General features: G+C 36.1%; 1 protein-coding gene across 50 annotated transcripts in view; it reads left to right on the forward strand.

Moving 5' to 3' along the window:
• Window positions 1-25,990, forward strand: part of ABI2 (abl interactor 2) — a 105,291-nt gene that overhangs the window by 53,016 nt on the left and 26,285 nt on the right. For 9 of the 50 annotated variants that reach the window (XM_067026614.1, XM_059053412.2, XM_067026623.1 and 6 more), the window contains 5 exons: window positions 5,295-5,471; window positions 14,449-14,546; window positions 18,052-18,198; window positions 19,158-19,282; window positions 25,726-25,884. In XM_067026614.1, coding sequence (XP_066882715.1) covers window positions 5,295-5,471; window positions 14,449-14,546; window positions 18,052-18,198; window positions 19,158-19,282; window positions 25,726-25,884 — 706 coding nt within the window. Of the gene's footprint in view, window positions 1-5,294; window positions 5,472-7,015; window positions 7,034-14,448; window positions 14,547-18,051; window positions 18,199-19,157; window positions 19,283-20,303; window positions 20,478-25,725; window positions 25,885-25,990 lie in introns of all 50 variants that reach the window. The other 41 variants (XM_067026632.1, XM_059053394.2, XM_067026611.1 and 38 more) reach the window with 13 other exon arrangements.

Raw genomic sequence — 25,990 nt, forward strand, 5'->3', positions numbered from 1 at the left:
CGGAGCAATTAAGCCCGTGAGCCACAACTACTGAGCCTGCGTGCCACAACTACTGAAGCCCGCGCGCCTAGAGCCTGGGTTCCTCAACAAGAGAAGCCACCGCAATGAGAAGCCCGCGCACCGCAATGAAGAGTAGCCCCCACTCGCTGCAACTAGAGAAAGCCCTCATGCAGCAACAAAGACCCAACACAGCCAAAAATAAATAAATAAATAATAAATTTTTTAAGAAACAACTTTATGTATATAGATTTGTTTAAAAATTCCCGATTTTAAATTAAGGAAATCCCACTAATGGTTATCAATGTGTAATTATGTATAGAAAGTAGGATTTATACAGTTCCTAATTAAGTTTATATTTATAGTTTATATCATTTTATAAAAAATAAACAACTGAAAATTACCCATTCAGTTTGTGAATAACTAATTTGTTTTATGAAAGATGAATAGTGTAAAGCATATTTGTAATTAAAATAAGTAAATGCTTATTTGAAACATTAACTTACTTATGTAAAAAAATGGAGACACATTTTAAAACACCCAACTTAGTTGAGTTAACCCACTGTAACTGTTTGACTGCAGATGTTTTCCCACACTGATGGGCAGCTGACTGAGGTAGTGCTATCCAGTACAATCTACTTTCAGTTATCTGTGGTAATGGGACAATGCGTGGATAACCCTAAGACAAAATACTTTATACATACCTTCCTGTCATCTGCTGTGGCCTGAGCATGTGCTTGGGCCCATGATGGAGGTGTGGGAGGGGGCTCAGGCTTGCAGAGGAGCTGAAAGTCAAGGCCATGAGAGGTATTCTAGAGGAGCCTGGGTTTGGCACTGAGTGGTTGAAATATCATGGGGGGAGCCTGCAGCATGTGAGACCACCTTGGCAATAGCTGTTAAAGGGTGGAGAAACAAATTTTTAAGGAACTGTGGGAGAAAAGATATTTAACTCTTGCACAGTTGCAGCAATATTACTTGGTGTGTTTGTTGGTTAACAGGTAACAAACAATAATAGTATTAATAGCAGTGTACTTGCATTAGTTTTGGTCTTCTTTGCTAGTTAAACACATTTTCCACTTGCCATAGGTGAGTGCTATTATTGAGGCCTCTTCTAAATGAGAGTAAGTTTATTGGCATATAACTAGTAACTTTAGAAATCCAGGATAAGTGGAAAATACTTTTCTTACTATTAAAATTCTGACTAGCTATCAGTGTTGAATTCGTACTTCCAAAATTTAACAATTTATTTCAGCATTGTAATGTCAAAGTATGTTGTGAAGGCAAAGGCAATGGTGATTACTGAAAGCTACGAGTCTGATTCAGGAGAAACATACAAGCCATATTTAAAAATACGTTTTAGGAGCTTTACAAAAGTTCTTTTAAAACTGACAATCGGGGCTTCCCTGGTGGCGCAGTGGTTGCGAGTCCACCTGCTGATGCAGGGGACACGGGTTCATGCCCTGGTCTGGGGGGATCCCATATGCTGCGGAGCGGCTGGTCCCGTGGGCCATGGCTGCTGGGCCTGTGCATCCGGAGCCTGTGCTCCGCGACGGGGGAGGCCACAGCAGTGAGAGGCCCACGTACTGCAAAAAAAAAACAACAACAACAACAACAACAAAACAAAACCAAAAACTGACAATTGGCTGTGAGTTGATGAATGTTGAAGCTGGATGTTAAGTATATGGAGGGTATTCATTAAATTACTCTGTCTAATTTGAAAATGATTGTATTTTCTACCAGAGAAATTTTTGAAAAATGTGAATTAGGCAGTTGCTGAAAACTTCAGAATCTTCTGGACCAAACTTTCTCCTCCTTATTTATGTAATAGATTTATTGTTCTCCGTTAAAAGTTGTTATTCAGACTTAAGATAAAATCATAGCCATGTTCTGAAGGTATATTTGATTCTGTCTATGGGAACTCCTACAGTTCAATTCAGTGTGGTATTAGGATGGCAATTCACAAATTATACCTTTGGGTTTTCTTAAGCATATATTACTTTTATTATTTTAGATGATTTTTAAAAGTTAATGACATCAAATATTGATATTTGGCAGTCACAAGAGGCATTAATCATAAATCAACTCTTGTACAAAGTTTGGAAACAGTTGACATTTGAGAGTGAATAATGTAGGAGACAAATGAATTAGTCCTTCTTCTACATCCCTGGTTCTCTGTCAGAGCAGTTTTACCCCCGAAGGAACAATTGGCAATGTCAGACATTTTTGGTTGTTACAGCTTGGGGTGGGGAGTGCTATAGATATCTACTGGGATGCTTCTCTACAACCTGCAATGCTCAAGGACAGCCCTTCCACAACAAAAAATTATCTGGCCCAAAATGCTGGTAGTGTTGCTGTTGAGAAAGCCTGCTCTAGTATTCTTTTAGAGTAGACAACTAGAAATGTATAACCAAACTAGATTATTTTGGCTTCATATAGACATATGCTGTTAAGAATTACGTTTTAAAATATGCCTTCAGTTTTGATGAGAATTAATATAAGAAGCAAAAACGGACATTTGTCTCATAATTCCTTCAACCAGTTCCTTTAAGAGTTTAGTGCTGGGCACATGGTCACTTTTCTAATGAAGGGATGTATATTTTCTTGTAACTCATTATTTATACTTTGACTTCTCTAGATAGCTAAGAGCCTAATTTTATGCCCTATTGTAGCAACTATCCCTTATTTCGGCTTATATATAAAAGTTCTGTGATCGTTTCTTTTGCTGTGTTGGTCTTTCTTTTATGCTTACTGTAATGGCTTATACAGGTTTGGGCTGTGTGTTTATTTGTACATAAAGAAAATATATAAGTAATATGTAAGTGCCCCCAGTCCCCAGGTATGATCTAATTGTTTTAATGCTTTTAAAAAAGTCTCAGTTTTTTCAAACAGTTTAAAATATGTGCTTGTTATAAAATATAACTGTATATTAGTGCAAATAATAATGAAAAGTTACTCCTCTTTCCATTCTCCAGAGATTTATTAATATTTCTAGCAGGAAAATTTGAAATCTGAAGTTCCAGTTTGCCCTAAGTTTAGAATTCTGTTATTGTTGATTAGGTTTACATCCTTTTGTTTTCATTTCTGAATAAGATAATTATATTTCTAACTAAGCAGAATGAAAACAATGTTGAAAGAGGATTACATTCTCTAATAAATTTTCTTTTATTGGTATAACAAAGGCCAGTTATATATAAAAAATAAGTGTCATATTTTGGGGTTTTTTGGTTATTTTGAAGTATACTTGGTAAGTATGAAATCTTCCTAGCTCATATTTTTCATAATTCAGAAAGACTCATTAAAAATTATCCAAAAGTAAAATATGATTAATTTCAATTTCTCTAAAGTTAAAAATAAGTAAATTCCAATATTGTCACTAATGTGCAACCTTTTTTTTTTCTGTTATAGCTCCCTCAATCAGTTGAAAAGGAAAGCAGATTTTGTAATTTTTCTAATATGCACCGAAAAAGTTCTAAACCTATTTTTTTCTTAAAAAGTTAAAATGATAAGGTCACTACCTTGGCCAGTATTCGATCTGACGCTTCATTTAGATATTTATTAGTTATGAACTTATAGATTCTGTTTCTTTTAAGATCTGTTGGTTGAAATGGGAGGCTTCAAATTTGTTTCAGGTTTCCTTCACACTTTAGGTAGCTTAGAAGGATAAATAATCAGTGTTCAGATTTCTTAAAGTCATATTAAAAAATGTCATGATGGTTATCTTTCATTTCCATTTCTGTGTTACTACCTAGTTATTCTTTAGACAGGGTAACTTTAAGTAGGTTTGGGGAGGAAATAGCAAAAGTGTCTGTTAATTGCTGCTTGAGCCAGGAATGGTGGCAAGAGATGTGAACAATTTTAGTGAAGTATTTTTCAAACTTTTTAAACTGCAACTCACAGTTAAAAATACATTTTCTATTCCATCCAATACACAATTTAATGTATGTATTTATATACATAACATATTTTAAGAAAAAATACCTTATATGTGTATGTTGTCTTTTTCATTTAAAATTATTGCTGCTCACATCTCACTAAATTGCACCTTGCAGTTTGAAAAATGCTGCTTTAATGTATTAATTACCAGTGCTTAAATTCGCCCTCTCTCAGCAAATAGAAAACTGAGTAAAAACACACTGTTGTTATGAACTAAATTATGTCCTATTTTGAACATTTAATAAAATAATGAAATATTTTACAAGCATTTTGTTATGATAAAATATAAACAGCATTGCCTCAGTAAACAAGTTTCTCTGTAAAAAATGATTCTTATTTTTAACATTATATTTATAGTTTAGGCCTCTCTTTTTTTAATAAAAAAATATTTAAACACTAATAGAATTTATACTAATAGGTTATTTTTAAATGGAACCAGATTAATCACTGGGCCTTTCTCCTTTTTTTGGCTGCACTGCATGGCTTGTGGGATCTTAGTTCCCCAACCAGGGATTGAACCCAGGCCCCCAGCAGTGAAAGCATGGAGTCCTAACCACTGGACCACTAGGGAATTCCTTCACTGGGGCTTTCTTAATAAGGTTAAGTCTTAATGGAGAGGGGAAAAATTAGCATGTTTAATCCAGAGGTTGGCAAACTTTTTCTGTAAAAAGCCAGCTAATAAATATTTTATGCTTTTCAGGCCATAAGGTCTCTGTTAGTACTACTCAACCTCTGCCATTATATTATGAAAATATGTAAGCAAGTAGAATGACTGTGTTCCAATAAAACTTTATTTATGGAAACTGAAATTTGAATTCCATATAATTTTCACATGTCAAGACCTTATTTTTCTTTTGACTTTTTTCAACCATTAAAAAAATGTAAACACCTCTCTTAGCTTTGGGGCTGTAAAAAATAGGTGGTGGGCCAAATTTGGTCTGCCAGCCATGGTTTCCCATCCCTTGCTTTAGCCTAGAAAGGGAGAAAGTCAGTATTGGTCCCAAAAGGAGAAGTTAGCAGTTGTGGTTAAGAATATGAATAATGGGGGGTTTCCCTGGTGGCGCAGTGGTTGGGAGTCCGCCTGACGATGCAGGGGACGCAGGTTCGTGCCCCGGTCCAGGAGTATCCCACATGCCGCGGAGCGGCTGGGCCCGTGAGCCATGGCCACTGAGCCTGCGCGTCCGGAGCCTGTGCTCCGCAGCGGGAGAGGCCGCAGCGGTGAGAGGCCCGCGTACCACAAAAAAAAAAAAAAAAAAAAAAAAAAAAAAAGAATATGAATAATGATATTAAACCACTAAGTATTTTTATTTTTCTGGATATTAGAGCTATACATTTTTGTGTTGTGTTTATATTATATTTTGTAGACCGTTGATATTCATAAAGAGAAAGTTGCAAGAAGAGAAATTGGTATTTTGACTACCAATAAAAACACTTCAAGGACACATAAGATTATTGCTCCAGCCAACCTTGAACGACCAGTTCGTTATATTAGGAAACCTATTGACTATACAATTCTAGATGATATTGGACATGGAGTAAAGGTAAGTATAATTTTTTTCCAGCTTAAAAACAATAGCCTATAATGGAACTAACTCTTTAGAAAATTAAGCGTTTATCTTTTCTTTCCAGAGGATCAAGTCTTGGCCTACTTGTAGTTCTGAAGATTTCTTACCACTATAACTATGTTATCCTTCTTTCTTCTTAGTGTTATGTTCTCAAGTTTTAAACAGTCATCTTTGACTGAATTGCTTTTGCTTAATCAGTTAAGAAAATACCTCATATAGATCTGGAAATAAATGTGGTATTATATTTCTAATCTTTTAATGATTTAGTATGACTAATTAAAAATTATTCAGTATGTTATTAAAGTATTTGCTTTATCTTGAAAATATCAGCAGACTTTTGGCATTAGTTTTCAGAAAGAACATATATAAACAAACATGTACTTTGAATTTTTCTAAAACAAATTTATCTCAACATTTTGGGTGAGAATAATATAGATAAAACTAATATGTGAATTACTATTTCCACTGCTTTTGAGTAGATAGTCATTGTATATTTTGGCTATCTTTAAAAATGTATTTAAGTGCCTGCTATGTATGTAAAGTACCATAATCACAACTGAGGAGCATATAACTTTCATTTAAATTGGTGTTCATACTTAAGAAACTATTCAGAGCTTCAGCTAAGTATTAGGTTATTTAAAGTTTGCATCTCAGCAGTAATTTGAAAGACAGTGACTTTTCAAATGTGATGCTGAATAAATACGTATATGCCTATAAGTGAAACTGTACAGTTCATGCAGTTGATTTGTGTCTAATATAAGCAAATTTAAATTTAAAAAATATACCTCACACAAGTATGGCTAGAAATCAGTTAAATCTAAATTTAATGTAGATCTAGGTAAAAGAATATGTACGGTGTAAATTTTTTTAAAAAATCTTTTTCTTTCTTACAATTTTGATATAAGCATTATTATCTGAAATTTGATATTTAATTTTATAATGAACACCTAATGCATTTAGTTTATAGTACTAAAGAGCATGTTAAAATAGGATGTACAATTGGATGGATAATTAATAACTGAAATTTATTCTAACTTGGGAAAATCTTTTGAGATTTATTTGAGGCTAACAACTGCTAATAGACAATTTTAGGATCCTGTCAGAATTTAATGACAAAAGGGCACTTAGAATATAAAACATATTTGTACTTCCCCACTTATATAATAAAAAGGTGATCCCCCAATTCTTATTTAATCCTCAAGTAAATGTTCTTTAGGGAATCTGTAGTCCCTTTCATTTTTTGTACTTTTTAGTGTTTAGGGGTCACTAATTTGAAGAAATCTTTAATAAAGTTGTTTTTAAATAAAAGTGTCATATAATTTCATCCAAAAACTCCTGTTCATGACACATTCTGCTTTAACCACTCTTTCTATGATCTACTGAAACATTATTTTTTAATGCTGAATGCTTAACTTGTTTTTTCTTTGTTTTTTTCCTTTCTCTTCACATCCTGAAGTTCCAACTAACCTTTCAATGCTTTTTTCCCTTACCTCTTTTATTTGCTCCATTTATGCATTAAGTGGTTGCTTAGATTTAAGGTAAGAGATTCCAGGGCTGGATTTCCATTCTTTGTTATTATGTAGAATATTACATACGGGGAGTGAAGAGATATTTGGCACTTGGCCTTTTAAAACCAACAAATAATTCCTCTTTTTTATTTTTATTTCATTTTTGTCATGAAACTTTGTGTGTCTTCATGTTCCATGAGGGCAGATGTTTTTGACTGTTTTGTTCATTGCCCTATCCTGTGTGCCTAGAACTAAGTGCTTGACACATATTAGACACTTAGTAAATATTTGTTGACTAAATGGTTATTTTGCAATGTTAATATATTTTGTGAAACTGAAATGTAAGTTACCCTATCATAAAATGTCATTATGAAATAAAATTAGCTGGACTTTTGTAAATGTAGAAATTTTGTTTTGGATTGGAGGGCTGCTAATGTGCTTCATTTAACCCTCCCCCTGTGTAATAGCCTTTTTATTCTATAAATGGTGTGCTTTATTATATACCTTGTGGCCACTATGTCATTATCTCTTGACTCTTAATCACTCTTAAAAAAATTGAAAATTGGAAAATATTCAGTGTTTTGGGTGTTTTTTAAGTTGCAGTATCATGTATTTTGCAAAAAACAAAATTAGTCTTTTTATTCAAATTGCTATATAAATTATATATTTCAGTATAAACTCACTTTAAGAGGTTTTCAAGCTGAGTATTATATGCAAAACATCAAAAGCTCATGATAGTGTCTAACAAAATACAAGTTAAGAATTAAAGATATCTCCTTTTCTTACTTGTTGCAGTAACATTTTAGTATTTTTGGAGGGAAAAATGGGAAAAGACATTCGAGAATAATCAAGAAGCCTGTCAGATAGAATGGTACTAAAATTATTGTCGCCAAACTGATCATGCATTTTGTTTTTGTTCTTTTTTTTCTTATCTGAATTCTATAATTCCTTTTCAAATATGTATTCTTACCATATACCCTGTTGTTTGACATGTCTTCAGTGTAGAAAGTGATAACAAGAAGACAAGATGACTGAGATCTGAATCATTAACTAGCTACTAACCACGGCCACAGAAAGTTAACAGATCATGGTAGAGAGATGTGACTGGAGGAGCCCAGGCAGATGTACTTCATGTGTACATAAAGTATATTGGAGTGTTGACTCCAAGCCCTCAGTTTCGGTGAGTGAGGAGATTCCTTTGCATAAAATAGGTAGAATTAGACCAGAAGCTGTCTTTGTGGCTACCTTGGCTTTTTTCCCTTAAAGTCTGTATTCAGATTTTGGCTATTGATACATTAACCTCCAAAGTGATAGAAGTGCACAGAAAGATTTACTAAAGGAAAGACAAAAAAAATGGACCAATTCTTTCCCCTTAAAGTTTAGACCAGCTTGCCTGAGGAACTATCCCTAGCTCATTTCTTCCAAACCCAAATTCCTTCTTGATCTTTCTGGGTTCAGGATCTGTTCTGTGTGAGAGGCCAGAGTGAGTGGGAAATGAGAGCTTCCAAGAAAGAAAGATCTAATAAGGGAACATCACACTTGGATAAGATTCCTTAACATCTTTGCTCTTTGCACCAAAAAAGCTCCATTCCTGAGTACTATGGCTCTATGTAGTTGTTTCTACTATATTGGGATGGGGTTGACAGGGTGAGAAGTATGTACCCTGAGGTCATCCTAGAAGCTAGAATGTGCCAGTCCTCTGTCTCTTCCTTCTTATCTTTCTTTCTGAGTATGTCTGTCGTCTCTATAAACTTGTGACACATAGTTAATAATTTTGGGTGAACCAAAACAAAGTAGAGTGGAAAAAAATATTCAGCATATAGCAAATCATTACTCTTTTTAATGTTGATGGGAAAAAAATGAATTGCTTTAGAAGGTTGATTAATGGAATAATTGAATATATTAAGATAGAAAATAGAATTTAAAAATGTTAAATTTGGAAGGGACTGCAGATAGTAAACTAGTCCACTGGTTTTCCAGCTGAGTTTTTTGGAGACCTATAGATTATATCAGGTGCCCTGGAAGTCTCCTGATATTTGATTTCCTCCTCAGCTCATTATGAGCTCTGTCTTTGCTCCCATTGTTGCCAGACCTGATGCCTTTCAGATATACTCTAAACAAATATCATACTTTGGGACAAGACACATGGGATATGACTCAGAAGAGACCTCCATGCTTAAAAGTTGAATTTTTAACCTTTTATACAGCATGTCCTGGTTGTGTTTAATGGTTCTTTTCATCTAAAATTTGGGTTAACTTTTTTCAGTCACATGAGAAGTTGTGGAGTTTAATTGATAAGACCTTTGAAAACAACGTGGTGATATTTTTAAAGAAAAAGGTATAAAAAGCCGATGGATAGAATGCCATATTGGAGGGGTTTTAATATGTACCTGAGGCCATATAAAAGTGGAATGTACCTTGAACTGGGGTACCCTTTCCCCACTCTTTATTTTAATAAAAGAGTTTTAAGACCTTGTTACTGATGTGTTTGAAACAGATATTTCTGTTGAAAGTTTAAAGTTGTCGCTAATGGGGCTTCCCTGGTGGCGCAGTGGTTGAGAATCCGCCTGCCGATGCAGGAGACACGGGTTCGTGCCCTGGTCCGGGAAGATCCCACATGCCGCGGAGCAACTAAGCCCGTGAGCCATGGCCGCTGGGCCTGTGCGTCCGGAGCCTGTGCTCCGCAATGGGAGAGGCCACAACAGTGAGAGGCCCGCATACCGCAAAAAAAAAAAAAAAAAAAAAAAAAAAAAAAAAAAAAGTTGTCGCTAATGAAGCTAAGCTTAAGTACTTTAAAAGTAAGTATATTTACTTTAATGCAAAAATAATAAAGACTTATGATCTGTTTCTGTAGTATTTATTTCAGATGAACATTGTACAAGCAGATTCTTAATAATTAATGAGGAGGGGTTAAGAGTTTATTTTACAGTTAACACGTTAAGAATACAACACTTCTGAAAATTTTGCTTGGGATCTTGAAGATCCATAACTTTATGTAAAAAATGGGCTAACCTTTTCACTTTGCATGTGATCTTGTGTGTGTCATTCCCTATAGTACAGAAGGATGATAAATTGCCTCTCACGTTTCTAGCTTTCGGGTACAGCTGAGGGTTCATTGTTAAGCATTTATTTGATATAACACTTGGAAGAAAAACTCCACAATAACAGCAACTTTTGGAAGACTCATCTGGGTTTGCCTGTCTGTTCCAGACTTGAGCCACCAATTCTATCTTGTCAAAAGCCAGTTGTTGGAAACTGTTTTCAGAATCAAGCAGAAGTCTGTCCATCTTTATTCCTCTTTTCTTCTTCTTACTTTCTTTATTTGTTCTTCCTCCCTTACTCCTAATCTCTTATTCCCTTATCTCTGTATTAGATTATTTTTAGGACTCTGGGCACCTTAGGCTTTTTGTCTTTCTAACTCTCTCACTAAAAATTTTATATCTCTCCTGAAGTCATACTTGAATTCCTGATTTCAGCTTTGATCTCCTTCAGAGGATCTCCTCGTTCTTTTCCTGCTGGCTCTGAGAATTGAAGTAGGTACATATATCCTCTGAGGAGAGGGATAAAGATCTGTAGGAAGCCAGAAAATTATGCACTGGATGGAACTAATGGGGAACGATAGTGGGCATTGAACGGAAGCCTAGAGGGGCTTGACCACAGCTGCTGCCCATTCTCACTACGCCACATCCAGCACAACCTATACATACCACTCCTCTTCTCTCAGTATATTTAAATCTTGCTCTTCTTAAGACTTTTTAACACTCTAGCTCAGATTTTTCTCTGTGAAACCTTCTGTAGCTATTTCGTCTTACATTTGAACCATTTGATGATATTTCTTTTTTGGAGATTTCTATATAATTTGTAGATACTACTTTTTGTTTTAAACATGTGAGTCTTAGTTGTTCTAAAATAAGTTCCTTAAAAAGCAGAGAAATCATTTTACAGACCTTTGTCTTTTATTTTTATTTTATTTTTCATATTATTTTACCCTTGTGCCTAGTAGTCTGGTGGTAGGTGGTTTAAATGAGAGATATACCACGGATACCATTTTAGAATGTGTCTGTCACTGTTAAGTTGCAGCAGGTCATCTATTCGTGGGAGATTTCTTCATAGCAGAGGTGATGTGCTCTATGAACTAGATATACCTGGCTGGACAGCTTTATAAAAAATACTGGAGTTCACAGGGTGCTGGAAATCACTAAGATTTGTAATGAGTGTTATATATGAAATACATGATACTATATATATATCAGGGTTCAAGGAGGGTATTGCATTTACCAAAAAAGGATAGAGCAGGAAAGATAGGAGCACTTTAGAAGCAGTAATAAGGTATAATAATTGGCCTGATGGTTGGTTCTAGTTGTAGTGATCTCCAGAGTCTGGGAGAGCAGACCACTCTGGTCATAAAGGAACTGCTCTTACTCTCGGTATTATCTGCATTTCTTAGTCCAGGCCAGTGGGAAATTATTTGAGCTGTGATCATGCATTAACCTTCATCACCTAAATGAAGTATTTTTTCTGTTTTGACAATTTCATTCTGGCAGGAAAAAAAAAGGGACCTTTCCTGCTCTTTCTCCATGTGCCTAACACCTGCTTCACTCAGCTCTCAATGATGACTTTTCCCTTTGTGGCATCAAAAAATACCCACATTAATTGAATTATTGTTGGAATCAGCCACCAAAGTTTCATTCCAATTCCCAAGTAAAACTTTGAAAAGTATCATGAGCACTCCTATTCGTGATTCAGGACCACTATCTACACGTTTATGTGCCAGATGATAGTTTTGCCTGTGTGTGTTACATTTTATAAAGCTTCATGTGGAATTGCTGTTATGGAGTAGGTGCAGTGTTGCTTTATCCTGAGTTTGTGGTATGTCCTCTCTCTCTAGTTAAGTTCCCCTTCACCACACTCATAATTCAGTCATGTGTTTTGCTCCTTTTCAGGAAGCGTTGTGTCCCCCTGTAACTTTCCTCAAAGTAGTTTTTAGAACCATGATGACAATCCAGTAAGTAATTTTTTACCCAGTTATTTTATATGTGAAATACAGTTTCTTAACTTTTATCATAGGTGAGATCTATATTATAATTAATTAAGTTTTGTTTGGCAATTATTCCTGTTCTTTTCCCTTTTCCTCAAATTAGATGGCAGTATGTATGTTCTGCAGAGCATATTCATTGTTTTACTTAGCGTAGAAACATTTTTCACAAGGAAAGCTACCTTGAAGAAATATTGAATACTCTTTTAGCTTAATACAGAGGTAGTACAGCATCAGTGAAGTATAAAATTATAGATTAGTTGGACATTCCACAGGGACTCTTTGGTTTCTTAAGTGAATTAAGTTACTCATGCAAACCCCATTAACCAAACAAATAGAACCCTTTGATCATTCTACAGATCATAAAATGTATCAAGTTTTATGTATAGAAATGTCCACCAGATTTTAATTTATAGATTGTTTATTTTATATTATTTTTGGGGTAGATTAAAAGACTTACAGAGAAGATACTGCAATTTAAACAAAACACCTTACATACCAAAACCTTAAACAAATCAACGTTGGAAAGCTGTTTTCAAGTATTTTAGCTGTTCCATGTATAGAATAAAATTCTGTTTTACTCTTTTTCTGTCCCTGCTCCTTTTCCTTCCTGTTTCTAGCAAATTGATGTAGTTTAGTGTTTGGCTCACCTACCTCTCCTTCATCACTTAAAGTGACTTTGGGTTTTATGTTGTTTAAGGTTGAGCTTAAAGGACTTTGGCTACTACTTTTAAAAATCTTCTGGTATCATAAATTAAGATATACAGTTTTAAAAGCTATTGGTTGTCATATTACTCCTAAAACTTTCCCCAAATGTGGATTAATTTTTTTAAAACTTCTGACATTTTCATTTTAAGATACAATTATACCCTCTGCTTATTAATGAGGGGGAGAGCAAGGATAAGTTAATCTTTATTCTTCCTTGATAACCAGTTTGTTTTGTATTTGTTGTTTAAAAGCAATAACAAAAGGATTACAGATGAATGCTTAACTTTAAAAATATTGATATTTCAAAGGTATCATTTGTCATTAAAGATTGTTTTAACATCACACACAACTTGTTCACTGGGCTATTCATTTGAAGAGTTTGTTACTTGATATATTATTTCTTGCCTATTCAGATAATAAGTAGTATTTTAGGATTTTTAAATATTCCATTTAAGCCAGAGTTAATTTTGTCAGCCTCAATACTCTGTATATAATTATGATTTGTTTTCTTAAAATTTATATTTTAAAATTACAATTATAAGTGTATTCTGATTTCAAAAGTCTTGCAGTTTCATTTCATAAGTATAATTTGAATACTCTGGATGTATTCTTATTAGAAAAGTTAAGATCCTTTTCTGAAGTGTTTGGCAATCCAGAATATTAGGGGCTTAAAATAGGGTCAGGTATGAACATATGTGGTGAACATTATTAACTCTAACCAATTGGTAATCTCAAACAACTTGAGATTGCATTTGATCAATATTTGTGCATGACTTCTCTTAACTCTTTAAGGTACCCAGATTTCTAGGGCTTTCTGTGTAAGTGCTGACTTTCTCCTTTGGTGGCATCCATGGTTCCCAGATCACCCAACTTTCCCACACTTGCATTTTCAGTTGGGGATAGAATAGTGAGGAATCACGGCTTAGCTCTGATTTAGGACTATGTTACATCTTTCCTATGCCTAAATTAATCTTCATTTTGGGCCTGAGTGGGTTTAATTCCCATTGGAACTAGGACGTTGCCAGTGGCCATTGTACCGCTCACAGTTGAATGGGATACCTCAGCCCTACCTTTCTGGTTCAGATGTTTAGGAACATGCCTTAACTTCTGGCAGTTTTCAGGTAGGTGATTCCTTCATGAGAGAACATTAAAGAAATCTGAATTGTAAGGCTGATCCACAATTTAAAAAAAGGAATTTTCTCTGTATATGATATAACTTTTATATTCTCTACTTACAATGGATCAAAACTAAAGTTGCATTTTTTGGGGGGGAAACATGTCTTTTGTTTTTTATGATAAACTTGCTATCTAAAAAACAAGGAATTGCTTAAAGGCATTATTGTCTGATTGAGTTACTCTTTATTAAAACTAAAGGTTTTATAGTTATCCTATTTGATTTCAATTGAATGTAGTATCTTATAGTCTAACCAGTGATCTGTTGGTGTGATGGCCTAATGGCAAATAAAGTCTTTGCATACAACTTTATAATCATTTGAAAATCTCACGTTAGGAAGAGAGTCCTTTGAGTACAACTGTAGAATGATAGTAGAGTAGAAATTGCATATGAAATGCATGGCCTCTAATTTTTTTTCCTATTTAAACCTTCCCCTCCTTTGTTAAACAGCATAATGTTATTTCCTGAAAGTGCCACTTTGTTTCACTGCATATAGGTTAAATTGATTTTTCCTCAAAATTTTTTTAGGTGAGTACCCAGAATATGAAGATGGGTGGGCTCCCGCGTACAACACCTCCAACTCAGAAACCCCCCAGTCCCCCTATGTCAGGGAAAGGGACGCTTGGGTGAGTATGTAACTAAGTAATAATTGAAAATCATTTCATGTAGTGCTGTGTGGAAACTAAACAATATATATGTTTAAACTATTTTTAAATATTCGAAAAGAGAACATTTTCTTCCTAGGATTGTCTTTTTTGTGTGTAACTTTTCCAAAAGGAAAACATCTTTTATACTTTATACCTGGGAAACATTTTTATACTTTAAAAATATTTTGTTTAGAAATTATTTTTCTAATGCATTTTAAATTTTAGGTAAATCCTAACCTGAGTTCATGGCTTATTATAAATTACACTCTAATTCCTATTTTCAGAAAATTTTTAGTCTTTTGTATTATAGTTGACTTTTCTTATTCAAACTAGTCTTCTGAAGAAAATACTGTGCATGTTACAGAATTCTGTATATCTTGTGTTTTTATGAGATTACTGAGCTTTCATTCAGTCTACAGACTTGGGCTTCGGATTTGACTTTGGGAGAAATGGTTAATTAATGGAAAAGCTTGACATTTTTCCTCTATAGCATCTTAGTATAAAAACTTGGTTTATCATGATCAAGATTTGTGATCAGGTCAGGTGGGCATAATATCACCCAGAAGTCAGGTGACTAAAATCGTGGTCCAACTCTGCTCCTGCTGTGTCGTGTTGCATAGTAAGCCTCTTAGCAGTTCAGTTTTTTCATCTGTAAAAGGGGGTAATTTGTCCTCTGTCAACTTTTCAGAGTCACTGTACCATGAATTGGATTTTTAAAAAATGTGTAAGACAAAATGCTTTGACTACCATTGGCTTTGTGATATATGCTTAAAAGTTTTTAATTGGCAATCTTGTTTTTTGGCCCCCTCACCAAAAAAGAAAAAAGCAAAAAACAAAAAACTAACCAAACAAACAAAAAAAACAAACAAAAAACCCCAGCAACCTAATCAAGCAAAGAAAGATGATGTTGGAGGAGGAATTATAGTTAGGAGAGTGTGAAACAAAAGAATAAAAATGATTTCCAGCCAGTAATAGGATGATTTTATTTGGGGTGGACAAAGAATTCTGCTTAGATTAGAGAGGAAAGAATCTAGTAGCTTAAATAAGATTTAAACTTCAGGGTAGAATGTAGATGATGTGGTAGGTTATAATTGTACAGGGTAAGAGTGGAGAATCAGGTCAAGAGGAAGTATTTGTTTTATTTTCCTGTGGAATGTCTATATTTCTATCATGTATAGTATCTAATGAATTTTATTAGGTTTTGAATCAAGATTGTTAACAAGATAACCCTAGTAAAATAAAATTTTCTGTTGCTCCCCAGTTTTAAAGATTTACTCATACACTAGTATTTGTTTTCCTTGTGTATTAGCAAGGGCTCTGCAGTGTCTTCGGAGACCAGAGTGGCTGGGTACCACTAGCCACTTGATGGTCACAGCCTGGATTTTTCGCGGTCTTTGCTGAGCTACTGTGTTTTGTCCTCTGCCCCTAGGGTTTTTTTTAAAAAAACATTTATTTATTTATTTATTATTTTTGGCTGTGTTGGGTCTTCGTTTCTGTGCGAGGGCTTTCTCTAGTTGCGGTGAGTGGGGGCTACTCTTCATCACGGTGCGTGGGCCTCTCACTGTCGCGGCCTCTCTTGCTCTGGAGCACAGGCTCTAGAGCGCAGGCTCAATAGTTGTGGCTCATGGGTCCAGTTGCTCCGCGGCATGTGGGAATCTTCCCAGACCGGGGCTCGAACCCATGTCCCCTGCATTGGCAGGCAGATTCTCAACCACTGCGCCACCAGGGAAGCCCCTTACCTTGTTTTTTTTTTTAATCATTGTCTTCACTGTATGGTTCTCAGCAAAGGTTTTGTTTTTTTTTTCTTGCATGAAACAGAACATTTGTATTGTCTGGGAAAAATTGGAAGTCAATCAGTTTCATATTTTATGGTGTTTTATATTTACAACATAACTTCAGAGATGCCCAAACTCTGTTGTCTTTTATTTTATTTATTTTTAAAAATAAATTTATTATTTATTTTTGGCTGTGTTGGGTCGTCGTTGCTGCATGCGGGCTTTCTCTAGTTGCAGCAAGTGGAGGCTACTCTTCGTTGCATTGTGTGGGCTTCTCATTGTGGTGGCTTCTCTTGGTGCAGAGCAAGGGCTCTAGGTGCGTGGGCTTTTGTAGCTGTGGCACGCAGGCTCAGTAGTTGTGGTGCACGGGCTTAGTTGCTCTGCAACATGCGGGATCTTCCCGGATCAGGGCTCGAACCTCTGTCCCCTGCATTGGCAGGCAGATTCTTTACCACTGCGTCACCAGGGAAGCCCCTTTTTTGTATTTTAAATCCAAGGTCCTAACGTTCCTTTTTCTTTCTTTGACCCAATATCTTGTCTAGTGCCTGTTATTTATTTTGAATAATGTGTATATTTGTTTATGCAAGAAGATTTTGAGTGTAGTAGACAGGGTCATTGCAGAGTAATCTCATCCAGAATCAATGAGCCAAAACTCGAGTGGTCCAGGAGAACGTATTTAAAGGAACCTTGGGCGCTTTGGGGGAAGTGAATTATTGAGAAATACATAAGTCAGGTGAGCAACATCATTTTAGGAAAAGAAAGCTCTTTAATTTTCACATCTTGAGATCCAGTTAAAGACCAGAATCTCATCTACACAGTATCAGTTTCGTGTCAGTTGAGTATTTATCATTGTCATAAAGTTATTTGGAAATTTAAAGATGAGAATTAATTTAATAATTACTAGTGTTCCAGTGTGCATCCTATTTCCTATCATATTTCCTTTCTCTCTCTTCTCATTCTTTTCTTTTAAAAGGAAATTTTGAAGAAAAAGAGGGAGATATGCTAATGAAATCCAGTCTGTTTTGTACTTCAAATAAGGTAGAAAGACTTAGGTGATCTTTTTTTCCTTCTCTCCCTTTTAAATGTTGAACTGTGAAGAGGGTAAGAGGTAAGAGCAATCAAGGTGAAGGCTGAAAGAGGATGTGAAGTGAGAATGGAAGGAGATGAGATTAAATTATATATCTCTGTGTGTGGACGTGGTTTTATTTCTGTACCTTATAGAAAGGAAAGTGACTTGTTAGGATTGCTATTGATCATCAGCGCGGGGGTTGTGGAGCAGCCATGTTCTAGATTGATTTACCCTGTCTTGAGTTTTTGGTTAGGGAGAGAGGGGTGAGGAGGATAATTAGTGCATTTATGCAGTGCAGTTGGGGGAATTTGACATGGCACTAAAATAATTTGAACTCATCTAAGAAGAGAGTCTGGGAAACATTGGCCTAGCTGGTAGTAGAATCTTCATGCTCTCAGAATGAATGAACAAAATCGCATTAGCAGAGGGAAATAAAGTTGGAGACTAAGATACAACAATATGCATCAAAACCCTAGTGGTGGAGAAGTGATACTTAAGGGAAGACTGAAATTGGTAGCTGGGTTTTATTAAAACACGTTCTACTACCTCCGAGTACAAACTGTATTTCACTACTGGCAGCTCTGAATTGATTGTGCCGAAACTTGCTAATCACACAATACATACGCTCTTCTTTTTGTAGGCGGCACTCCCCCTATCGCACACTGGAGCCAGTGCGCCCTCCAGTGGTACCAAATGATTACGTACCTAGCCCAGCCCGTACTATGGCTCCCTCGCAGCAGAGCCCTGTGAGGACAGCTTCTGTGAATCAAAGAAATCGAACTTACAGGTATTTCCTTTACCTCAGCGCAAAATGTGATGGTCATAGTACCATAATTTGTTCAGATAACTTCAGTTAAATCTCTCTCATTTTCCAAGCACTAAGTTCTTTTCCTCACTCTGCTCCCCCAAACCTCATCGGATTCCATCTCTCTCTCATGTTCTGATGCAACTTTGAGCAGCCAGGAAGTTGAAAGAGAACAGTCATCTCAAAGTGCAAATTTCTCTGCAAGATTAATAGTTATTGTTGACCTGAAAACAATAATTGACCAGATGTGGGAAATTTCAAGTTGTTTTTTGGTGGAACTTTACAGATGAAAAACTATATGCAATAAAACATTAATATGGGATAGTATATCATGATATCATTACAAATAAAATTAATCAAATAATTTGTTTAGGAAAACTGTTTTTATTATAAAAGAAGTTTCTTCAGACAGCCATTAAACTGGAATAAAAGAAAGTAATATTACTTTTATGTGTCAAGCCCCATGATTTATCACTATGTTTATGGAGAATTTTTTTTCTTTCTCAGTTTCTTTAATACATGCTTATTAAAAGGTAGCCAAAATAAGTTGTTGTTGTTGTTGTTGTTGTTTTGTGGTACGCGGGCCTCTCACTGTTGTGGCCTCTCCCGTTGCGGAGCACAGGCTCCGGACATGCAGGCTCAGCGGCCATGGCTCACGGGCCCAGCCGCTCCGCGGCATGTGGGATCTTCCCGGACTGGGGCACGAACCTGTGTCCCCTGCATCGGCAGGCGGACTCTCAACCACTGCACCACCAGGGAAGCCCAAAACAAGTTTCTTGAACTCAGCTTTTTTCCTTACTTTATTAAGAAATTCATCTTTGAAGTGGAAGGCTTTTGAATTATCATTTTGTAACTATATTCGTTTCAGAAAATTTTGGAAAATGCTGGTGGTATCTTGCTGTACATCAGTACTCATGTTTTGGTGGCTCCTGTTTCTTTAGCAGCAGTGGGAGTAGCGGAGGAAGCCATCCTAGTAGTCGGAGCAGCAGTCGGGAGAACAGTGGAAGTGGGAGTGTGGGAGTCCCCATTGCTGTTCCTACGCCTTCTCCTCCCAGTGTCTTTCCAGGTAAAACATGAATTGTGCTTCATCTTCACCTTCCTGAGTTTGGATTCAATTTCTGATTTAATTACACTGGGCTTTCTTCATAATAAGGGTTTTTTTTCCCTCAAAGACTCTGTAAATGCTGAAAAATCTTTATGCGTTTGTTATTTTTAACCAAATGATTTGTGAGTTTATGTTCACATACTTCGCTGTTATTTGGTTTTGTGTGTTTGGTGCTGTGGAGTAGTTGGTGCTTTGAGTTGAGGTTTCACCGGAATGAGTTACGTGTTTAATTCCAGCTAGTGTTATGACAGTGCATGCCTTTGGGCGCAGTGGGGTCTCAGTGTGAGAACCATATTGGTAGCAAAGGATTGGGCAGATATAATTTTGACAGTTCAATCTCATGGACTCTGAGAACTTGATAGTCACTGAAATGCTACCCTCTTTTGTCTGAAACAGAAAAATGTACTTGTTTAATCTGAGGACACAAAGTTAAAATTTAGTTTTAAAAACATGACAGAAAAGACATAAGGATAGAATATTACATATTTAACTTACTTATAATAACAAATAGATACTTTTTAAAAAAATCATGAAAAAGAGGTATTTTTCTAAATTCTTTTTTACCTGATAAGATATTTATATCTGAAATATTTTTATTTTCTGATTTGTATACTTCAAAATGGAATACTGTCATTTTCTAGTGTGTTGTGTTTCGTTTTGTATACTATCAATATTTACAGAATGTTAAAAATGACAATATAAAGGGAGCACTTTTCTTCTAGAGTAGTGGCTATCAGGCAGAAAGGAATGCTTTTAATGAATTTAAAAACCTGTACATCACCCTTAGCATCTTGAATTATTTGCTGCAAACCTTAATAACCCTGTAACAGAATAAGCTTCATCCTTTTTTTTTTAACACTCTCTTCTGTCCTTTGGCTGCTGATAAGCACCGCGTGTCTAACATTAAGCTCTCTAACGCCATTTCGAATCCTGCCTAGCGGAACCACCTCATTAACGCTGCCTCTCACTCCTCTTCCCCCAGCCCCTGCTGGCTCTGCTGGTGCTCCTCCCCTTCCCACCACTTCTGCCCCTGCCCCTCTTCCTGCTACTGTCCCTCCTGCCTCTGCCCCAGACACTGCCGCTGCGGGTGCCCAGACCCTTGCTGATGGCTTCACTTCTCCAACTCCCCCTGTTGTTTCTTCCACTCCCCCTACAGGTGAGTATTGGTTTCTTCTTTGGCAGGCAGATCCCACTGTCTGGCTCTTCTCTTACTTGGAACTCAGGCTTTAGGATTTTTGTTTGTTTGTGGTTTGTGTAAAAAAAAAAAAAATCTGAAGAATAATGTACTAACTCGAAAATGGCATGTGACCGAAGAATAGAATTTCCTGAGGGAATCAGGGTAAGGTTTCTCATTTTTCTAGTAGAATAGCACAAATACACATTTTTTATTGCTTGAATTTTATTTACTAGAGATTTGCAAATTTAGTATGGAGCTGTCTTCTCTACATTTTGGTGTTTTTTGTTTTTGTTTTTGTTTTTGTTTTTTGACTGTGCTGTTGGGCATGTGGGATCTTAGTTCCCTGATCAAGGATTGAACCCATGCCTCCTGCATTGGGAGCACAGAGTCTTAACCGCTGGACCTCCAGAAGTCCCTTCTATACAGTTTTGAGAAGTTGTTATTAGAAGTATTCTTTGTTACAGGTTATGTCATTAATGAAAAGTCTATGACAATAATTTTAAGGTATATTTTATAGGAAATATTTGATATAACAGTTTGAAAGTACAAGTCTATTATAACAGGATTTGTTGCTTGTTATAGCAGCACTGGAAACACATAGTCAGTGGGCTTTTTAAGGATTTCAAGTTTATTTGTAATTTAAGATTGACTGGTGTTTTACTGTTCTAAAATTGCAACCTAAAGTTTGTTTTCATGAATAAGGAGAAAAAGGCTCAATTGCTACAAAGTATATTTTCAAAGTTAATAGTGATGCTGGTTTAGTAAACAAGTTCTTATCTACTATAAAAATGTATGTGTTTGGACACATCACCTTAGCTGGTTAATAAAGTACTTCATAGAATATATGTGCAGTGCTGCTGCTGTATCTAGGTGTTTAAGTGTTTTAAAAGATTTTAAAAATCCATGTTAATCCATTCATTTTGAATGGTGTTTTATGGCATAGCTTCTGTAACAGCACTTTTTAAGAAAAGCTTTCTGCAGTGGGTGTATGTAAACATGAGCTGTCCTTTGATCTACATACCACTCTGTTAGGCCACTTTAGCTAGTTAAATGTAGAAATCTTGTTATGCTCCTGCATCAGTAGAGTAAGGAATACATCTTGAAATCAGTTGTAGGCCCAGAAAGGAAAAATCACCCTCACCTAGAGTCAACATTTTAGTAATTAAATTATAATTTAATAACAGGTGCTGGTTCCTAGTCTGCACTGAATCAACATTTGTTGTATGAGTGAATAATTACAGTTTTTTAAACAAAAAGCAAAGTAAATGCCTTATTAACAACTTATATCAATACAATCTCTTTTATGTAGTGTCTTTGAATCACCCACCAAATACTTTTTTTTCTTTTCTTTTTATTAAGGTATAATTTATATACAGTAAAATTCACCCTTTCTAGTATGGACTAATGTGAGTTTTGACAAATGTATACAGTGATATAACCACAGCTACAGTCAAGGTATAGAACAGTCCTATCATCCCCAGATTTCCTCTATGCCCCCTTTGTAGGCAGTCCTTCCATTTCACTCATTTCACTCTTAGCCTCTGGCAACCTCTTGATCTGTTTTGTTTTGTTTTTTCTCTAAAGTTTGCCTTTGTAAAAATATCATAAATGGAAGCATATGTAATGTAACCTTTTGGGTCTGGCTTTTTGGCACAGTGCATTTGAGATTTATGCATTATTACATGTTTTGTTATTTTGTTCCTTTTTATCACTGAGTAGTGTTCTGTTGAATGGATTTACCACAGTTTGTTTATCCCTTTCCCAATTGAGGGACATTTGGATTTATTTCCAATTTTGCGTGATTATGAAAAAACTGCCAAATACATTCACACACACTTTTGTGTGAGCATAGGCTTTCATTTCATTTGGGTAAATACCTAGGGAGTAGGATTGCGGGGTTGTCTGGTAAGTGAATGCTTAACCTTATAAGAAATTACATAATTGTTTTCCAAAGTGGTTGTACAATTTTGCATGCCCACCAGCAGTGTGAGACTTCCAGTTGCTCTGCGTACTTGTTAGCACGTGGTATTGTCATTATATATGTATAATATATATACATGCACACATATATATATATATATATATATATATATATATATAGTATAATAGTTTCTCATGTGGTTTTGATTGACATTTCCCCAATGAATAATGATGTAGAACATCTTTTTCATGTACTCATTTGCCGTCTTCTTTGGTGAAATGTCTGTTCAAATGTTTTTGCTTCCCCTCACACACTTTTTTTTTTTTTTTGCGGTATGTGGGCCTCTCACTGCTGTGGCCTCTCCCGTTGCGGAGCACAGGCTCCGGACACGCAGGCTCAGCATGGGTCATGGGCCCAGCCGCTCCGCTGCATGTGGGATCCTCCCGGACCGGGGCATGAACTCGTGTCCCCCGCATCGGCAGGCAGACTCTCAACCACTGCGCCACCAGGGAAGCCCTCACACACCTTTTTAATTGGGTTGTTTGTTTTCTTATTGAGTCTTTTTATATTCTGAATATGCCTTTTATTAATTGTGTGATTTGCAAATATTTTCTTCCATTTTGTGACTTACCTTTTCATTCTCTTAATGGTATCTTTAAAAGAGCAGAAGTTCTTTATTTTTATTTTATTTATTTATTTATTTATTTATTTATTTTGCGGTACGCAGGCCTCTCACTGTCGTGGCCTCTCCCGTTGTGGAGCACCGGCTTCGGACGCGCAGGCTCAGCGGCCATGGCTCACGGGCCCAGCCGCTCCGCGGCATGTGGGATCCTCCCGGACCAGGGCACAAATCCATGTCCCCTGCATTGGCAGGCGTACTCTCAATCACTGCACCACCAGGGAAGCCCCAGAAGTTCTTTATTTTGGTGGTCTCGTTCATTGCTCTTTTTTTTTTTTTTCTTTTGGGGATTGTACTTTTGGTTTTGTGTTTACAAACTCTTTATTTTACACAAGGTCACAAAAGATTTTTGTCTTGTTTTCTTCTAGAAGTTTTTAGTTTCAGGTTTTTATAGTTAGGTCTATGGTAATTAAACTATAGTTTTGTTTTTCAGCTCAAAGCAAAATAAATGCCTCATTAATGGTTTGAATAGAGTCTTTATTATGTAGTGTCTTTGGATCACTGATGGCTTATAACATGGGAGGTTTTAGACTGGATTAACTATATAAAATTCATAATGGTGTTAAATATCAGAGTTTTTAACTTGATGATTCTAGGTTTGTATTAGGTGTTACAGATTAATGCCTAAAATGCCAGTAATGTGTGATTCAAATGACAAAATACACCTTCTAAAAAATAGCTTTAGTTTACATGCTTTTATATTTTTTTCATGGCTATATAAACTTGACAGTGGATTATGTTTGAGCTTGACTACTCAAGATTTTTATACAACAGAATTGAGTTTTAGGTTTTGATACTGTCATATGTACGAAGAGTAAATCCTATAGCAGCTCTTGAGTGCTTTTATAATATTCTTTATATGACTATCCATATGAATCCAAGTTTGATAAATTTAACAGTTCCTGAAGATCAGTTTTAGTCATGTAAAACCATTTTACAATCATGGAAAAGAAGAAAAATTGTTGTTTTTCTCTTTTCACCTCTTCCCTTCCCTTCTTCCCTTGTCCTTTCTCCTCTCCTTTCCCCTCCCCTCCTCCTTTTCTTCCCCTCACCTTTCTCTTCCCTCCTCTTTTCTCCCTCACTCTTCCCATTCCCCCATTCCTCCCCCTTCTTCTCTTTTCTTGCCCGCTCTCTCATGGGTGCTCTAGTACTTGGTCTGTCTGTACAGTAGGCCCTTAGCTAATGATTTTAAGTAGAAGTGGAGTCAAGATAAAATTTAGGAACTGGATTGAACTAGGCAATTGGATGGATTAGGAAAGAGTGTCTTCTGTTGGCATTAGCTGAAGTGCTCTCAGAGAGCAAAATGTATGAAATTGCTGATAAATATGAACACGTTCAGGATGATACTAAAAATTAGAGATTTTTTTTTTTTTTTTTTTTTTTTTAGTGGTACACAGGCCTCTCACTGTTGTGGCCTCTCCCGTTGTGGAGCATAGGCTCCGGACACACAGGCTCAGCGACCATGGCTCACGGGCCCAGCCGCTCCGCGGCATGTGGGATCTTCCCGGACCGGGACACGAACCCATGTCCCCTGCATCGGCAGGCAGATTCTCAACCACTGCACCACCAGGGAAGCCCTAAAAATTAGAGATTTTTGATACACTTTTTGTATCTTAGCTTTTTTTCATAATTGTAAATTTGTTAAACTCTAATTTTAAGACAAAATAATCTAACTTTAGAGAAGGATATTTTTGATTGAAAAATGTGATCTGGAATTATGTCACTTGACCTTTTGCTGAAATATTTTATGATTTCCTTTGAACAAATTGGTTTGCTACCTTAAATTTATTACTATTATTATTTTGGAATAAGACTGTGTGTCAAACATTTTTTCTTTTGCTTTTCTAAACGTTATTCTTATCTTGTTGAGTTTAGTTTTCAGTGTTTAATTGCTGGTGGTTTTTGGGAGGAAGTGAGCCATAAATTTTATTTTATTTTATTATTTTTTTGAATTTGTTTATTTGTTTTTATTTTTGACTGTGTTCAGTCTTTGTTGCTGTGCGCAGGCTTTCTCTAGTTGCAGCAAGCGGGGGCTGCTCTATGTTGTAGTGCATGGGCTTCTCATTGTCGTGGCTTCTCATTGTAGAACCATGGGCTCTAGGCACGCGGGCTTCAGTAGTTGTGGCACGTGGGCTCAGTAGTTGTGGCTCCTGGGCTCTAGAGCACAGGCTCAGTAGTTGTGGAGCATGGGCTTAGTTGCTCCACGGCATGTATGTGGGATCTTCCCGGACCAGGGCTTGAACCCCTGTCCCCTGCATTGGCAGTAGGATTCTTAACCACTGCGCCACCAGGGAAGCCCCCCATAAATTTTAATTGTGATGATTTTGAAACCCTATCAAATTACTATGTTAATAAAATCATAATATTAATTAGTAATTTATTTAGATATAGCTTTTCCAAACCTAATCATAATTTTATTTACCTACTTTCCTGATTTTGCACTTGGATATACTGTCAACTGAGCAATAACTGTCACCTTGCATTAATATTTGTCAGATGGCAATTAAATTAGCTAAATATTGTTATTTTTAATAATCTTATTAAGATTCAGGCATTGTACCTAAAGTATTTCATTGTCTGAGATAATTTTCTTTTAGTGACAAATTTATGTTCTGTCCCTTTTCCAGGTCATCCTGTTCAGTTCTACAGCATGAATAGACCTGCCACTCGCCATACTCCCCCAACAATAGGGGGCTCTTTGCCCTATAGGCGCCCTCCTTCCATAACTTCACAAACAAGCCTTCAGAATCAGATGAACGGAGGACCTTTTTATAGCCAGAACCCAGGTTAGATTTTCTTTTGCAGTCTATGGAATATATCTAATTAAAAATCTTTAATTACACAGAAAAAAACCGTTAATTGCAAATGACTAGTACATGGTAGGTGGTTAGT

This window comes from Kogia breviceps, chromosome 2, assembly GCF_026419965.1.
Source record: "Kogia breviceps isolate mKogBre1 chromosome 2, mKogBre1 haplotype 1, whole genome shotgun sequence".
NCBI lineage: Eukaryota > Metazoa > Chordata > Mammalia > Artiodactyla > Physeteridae > Kogia > Kogia breviceps.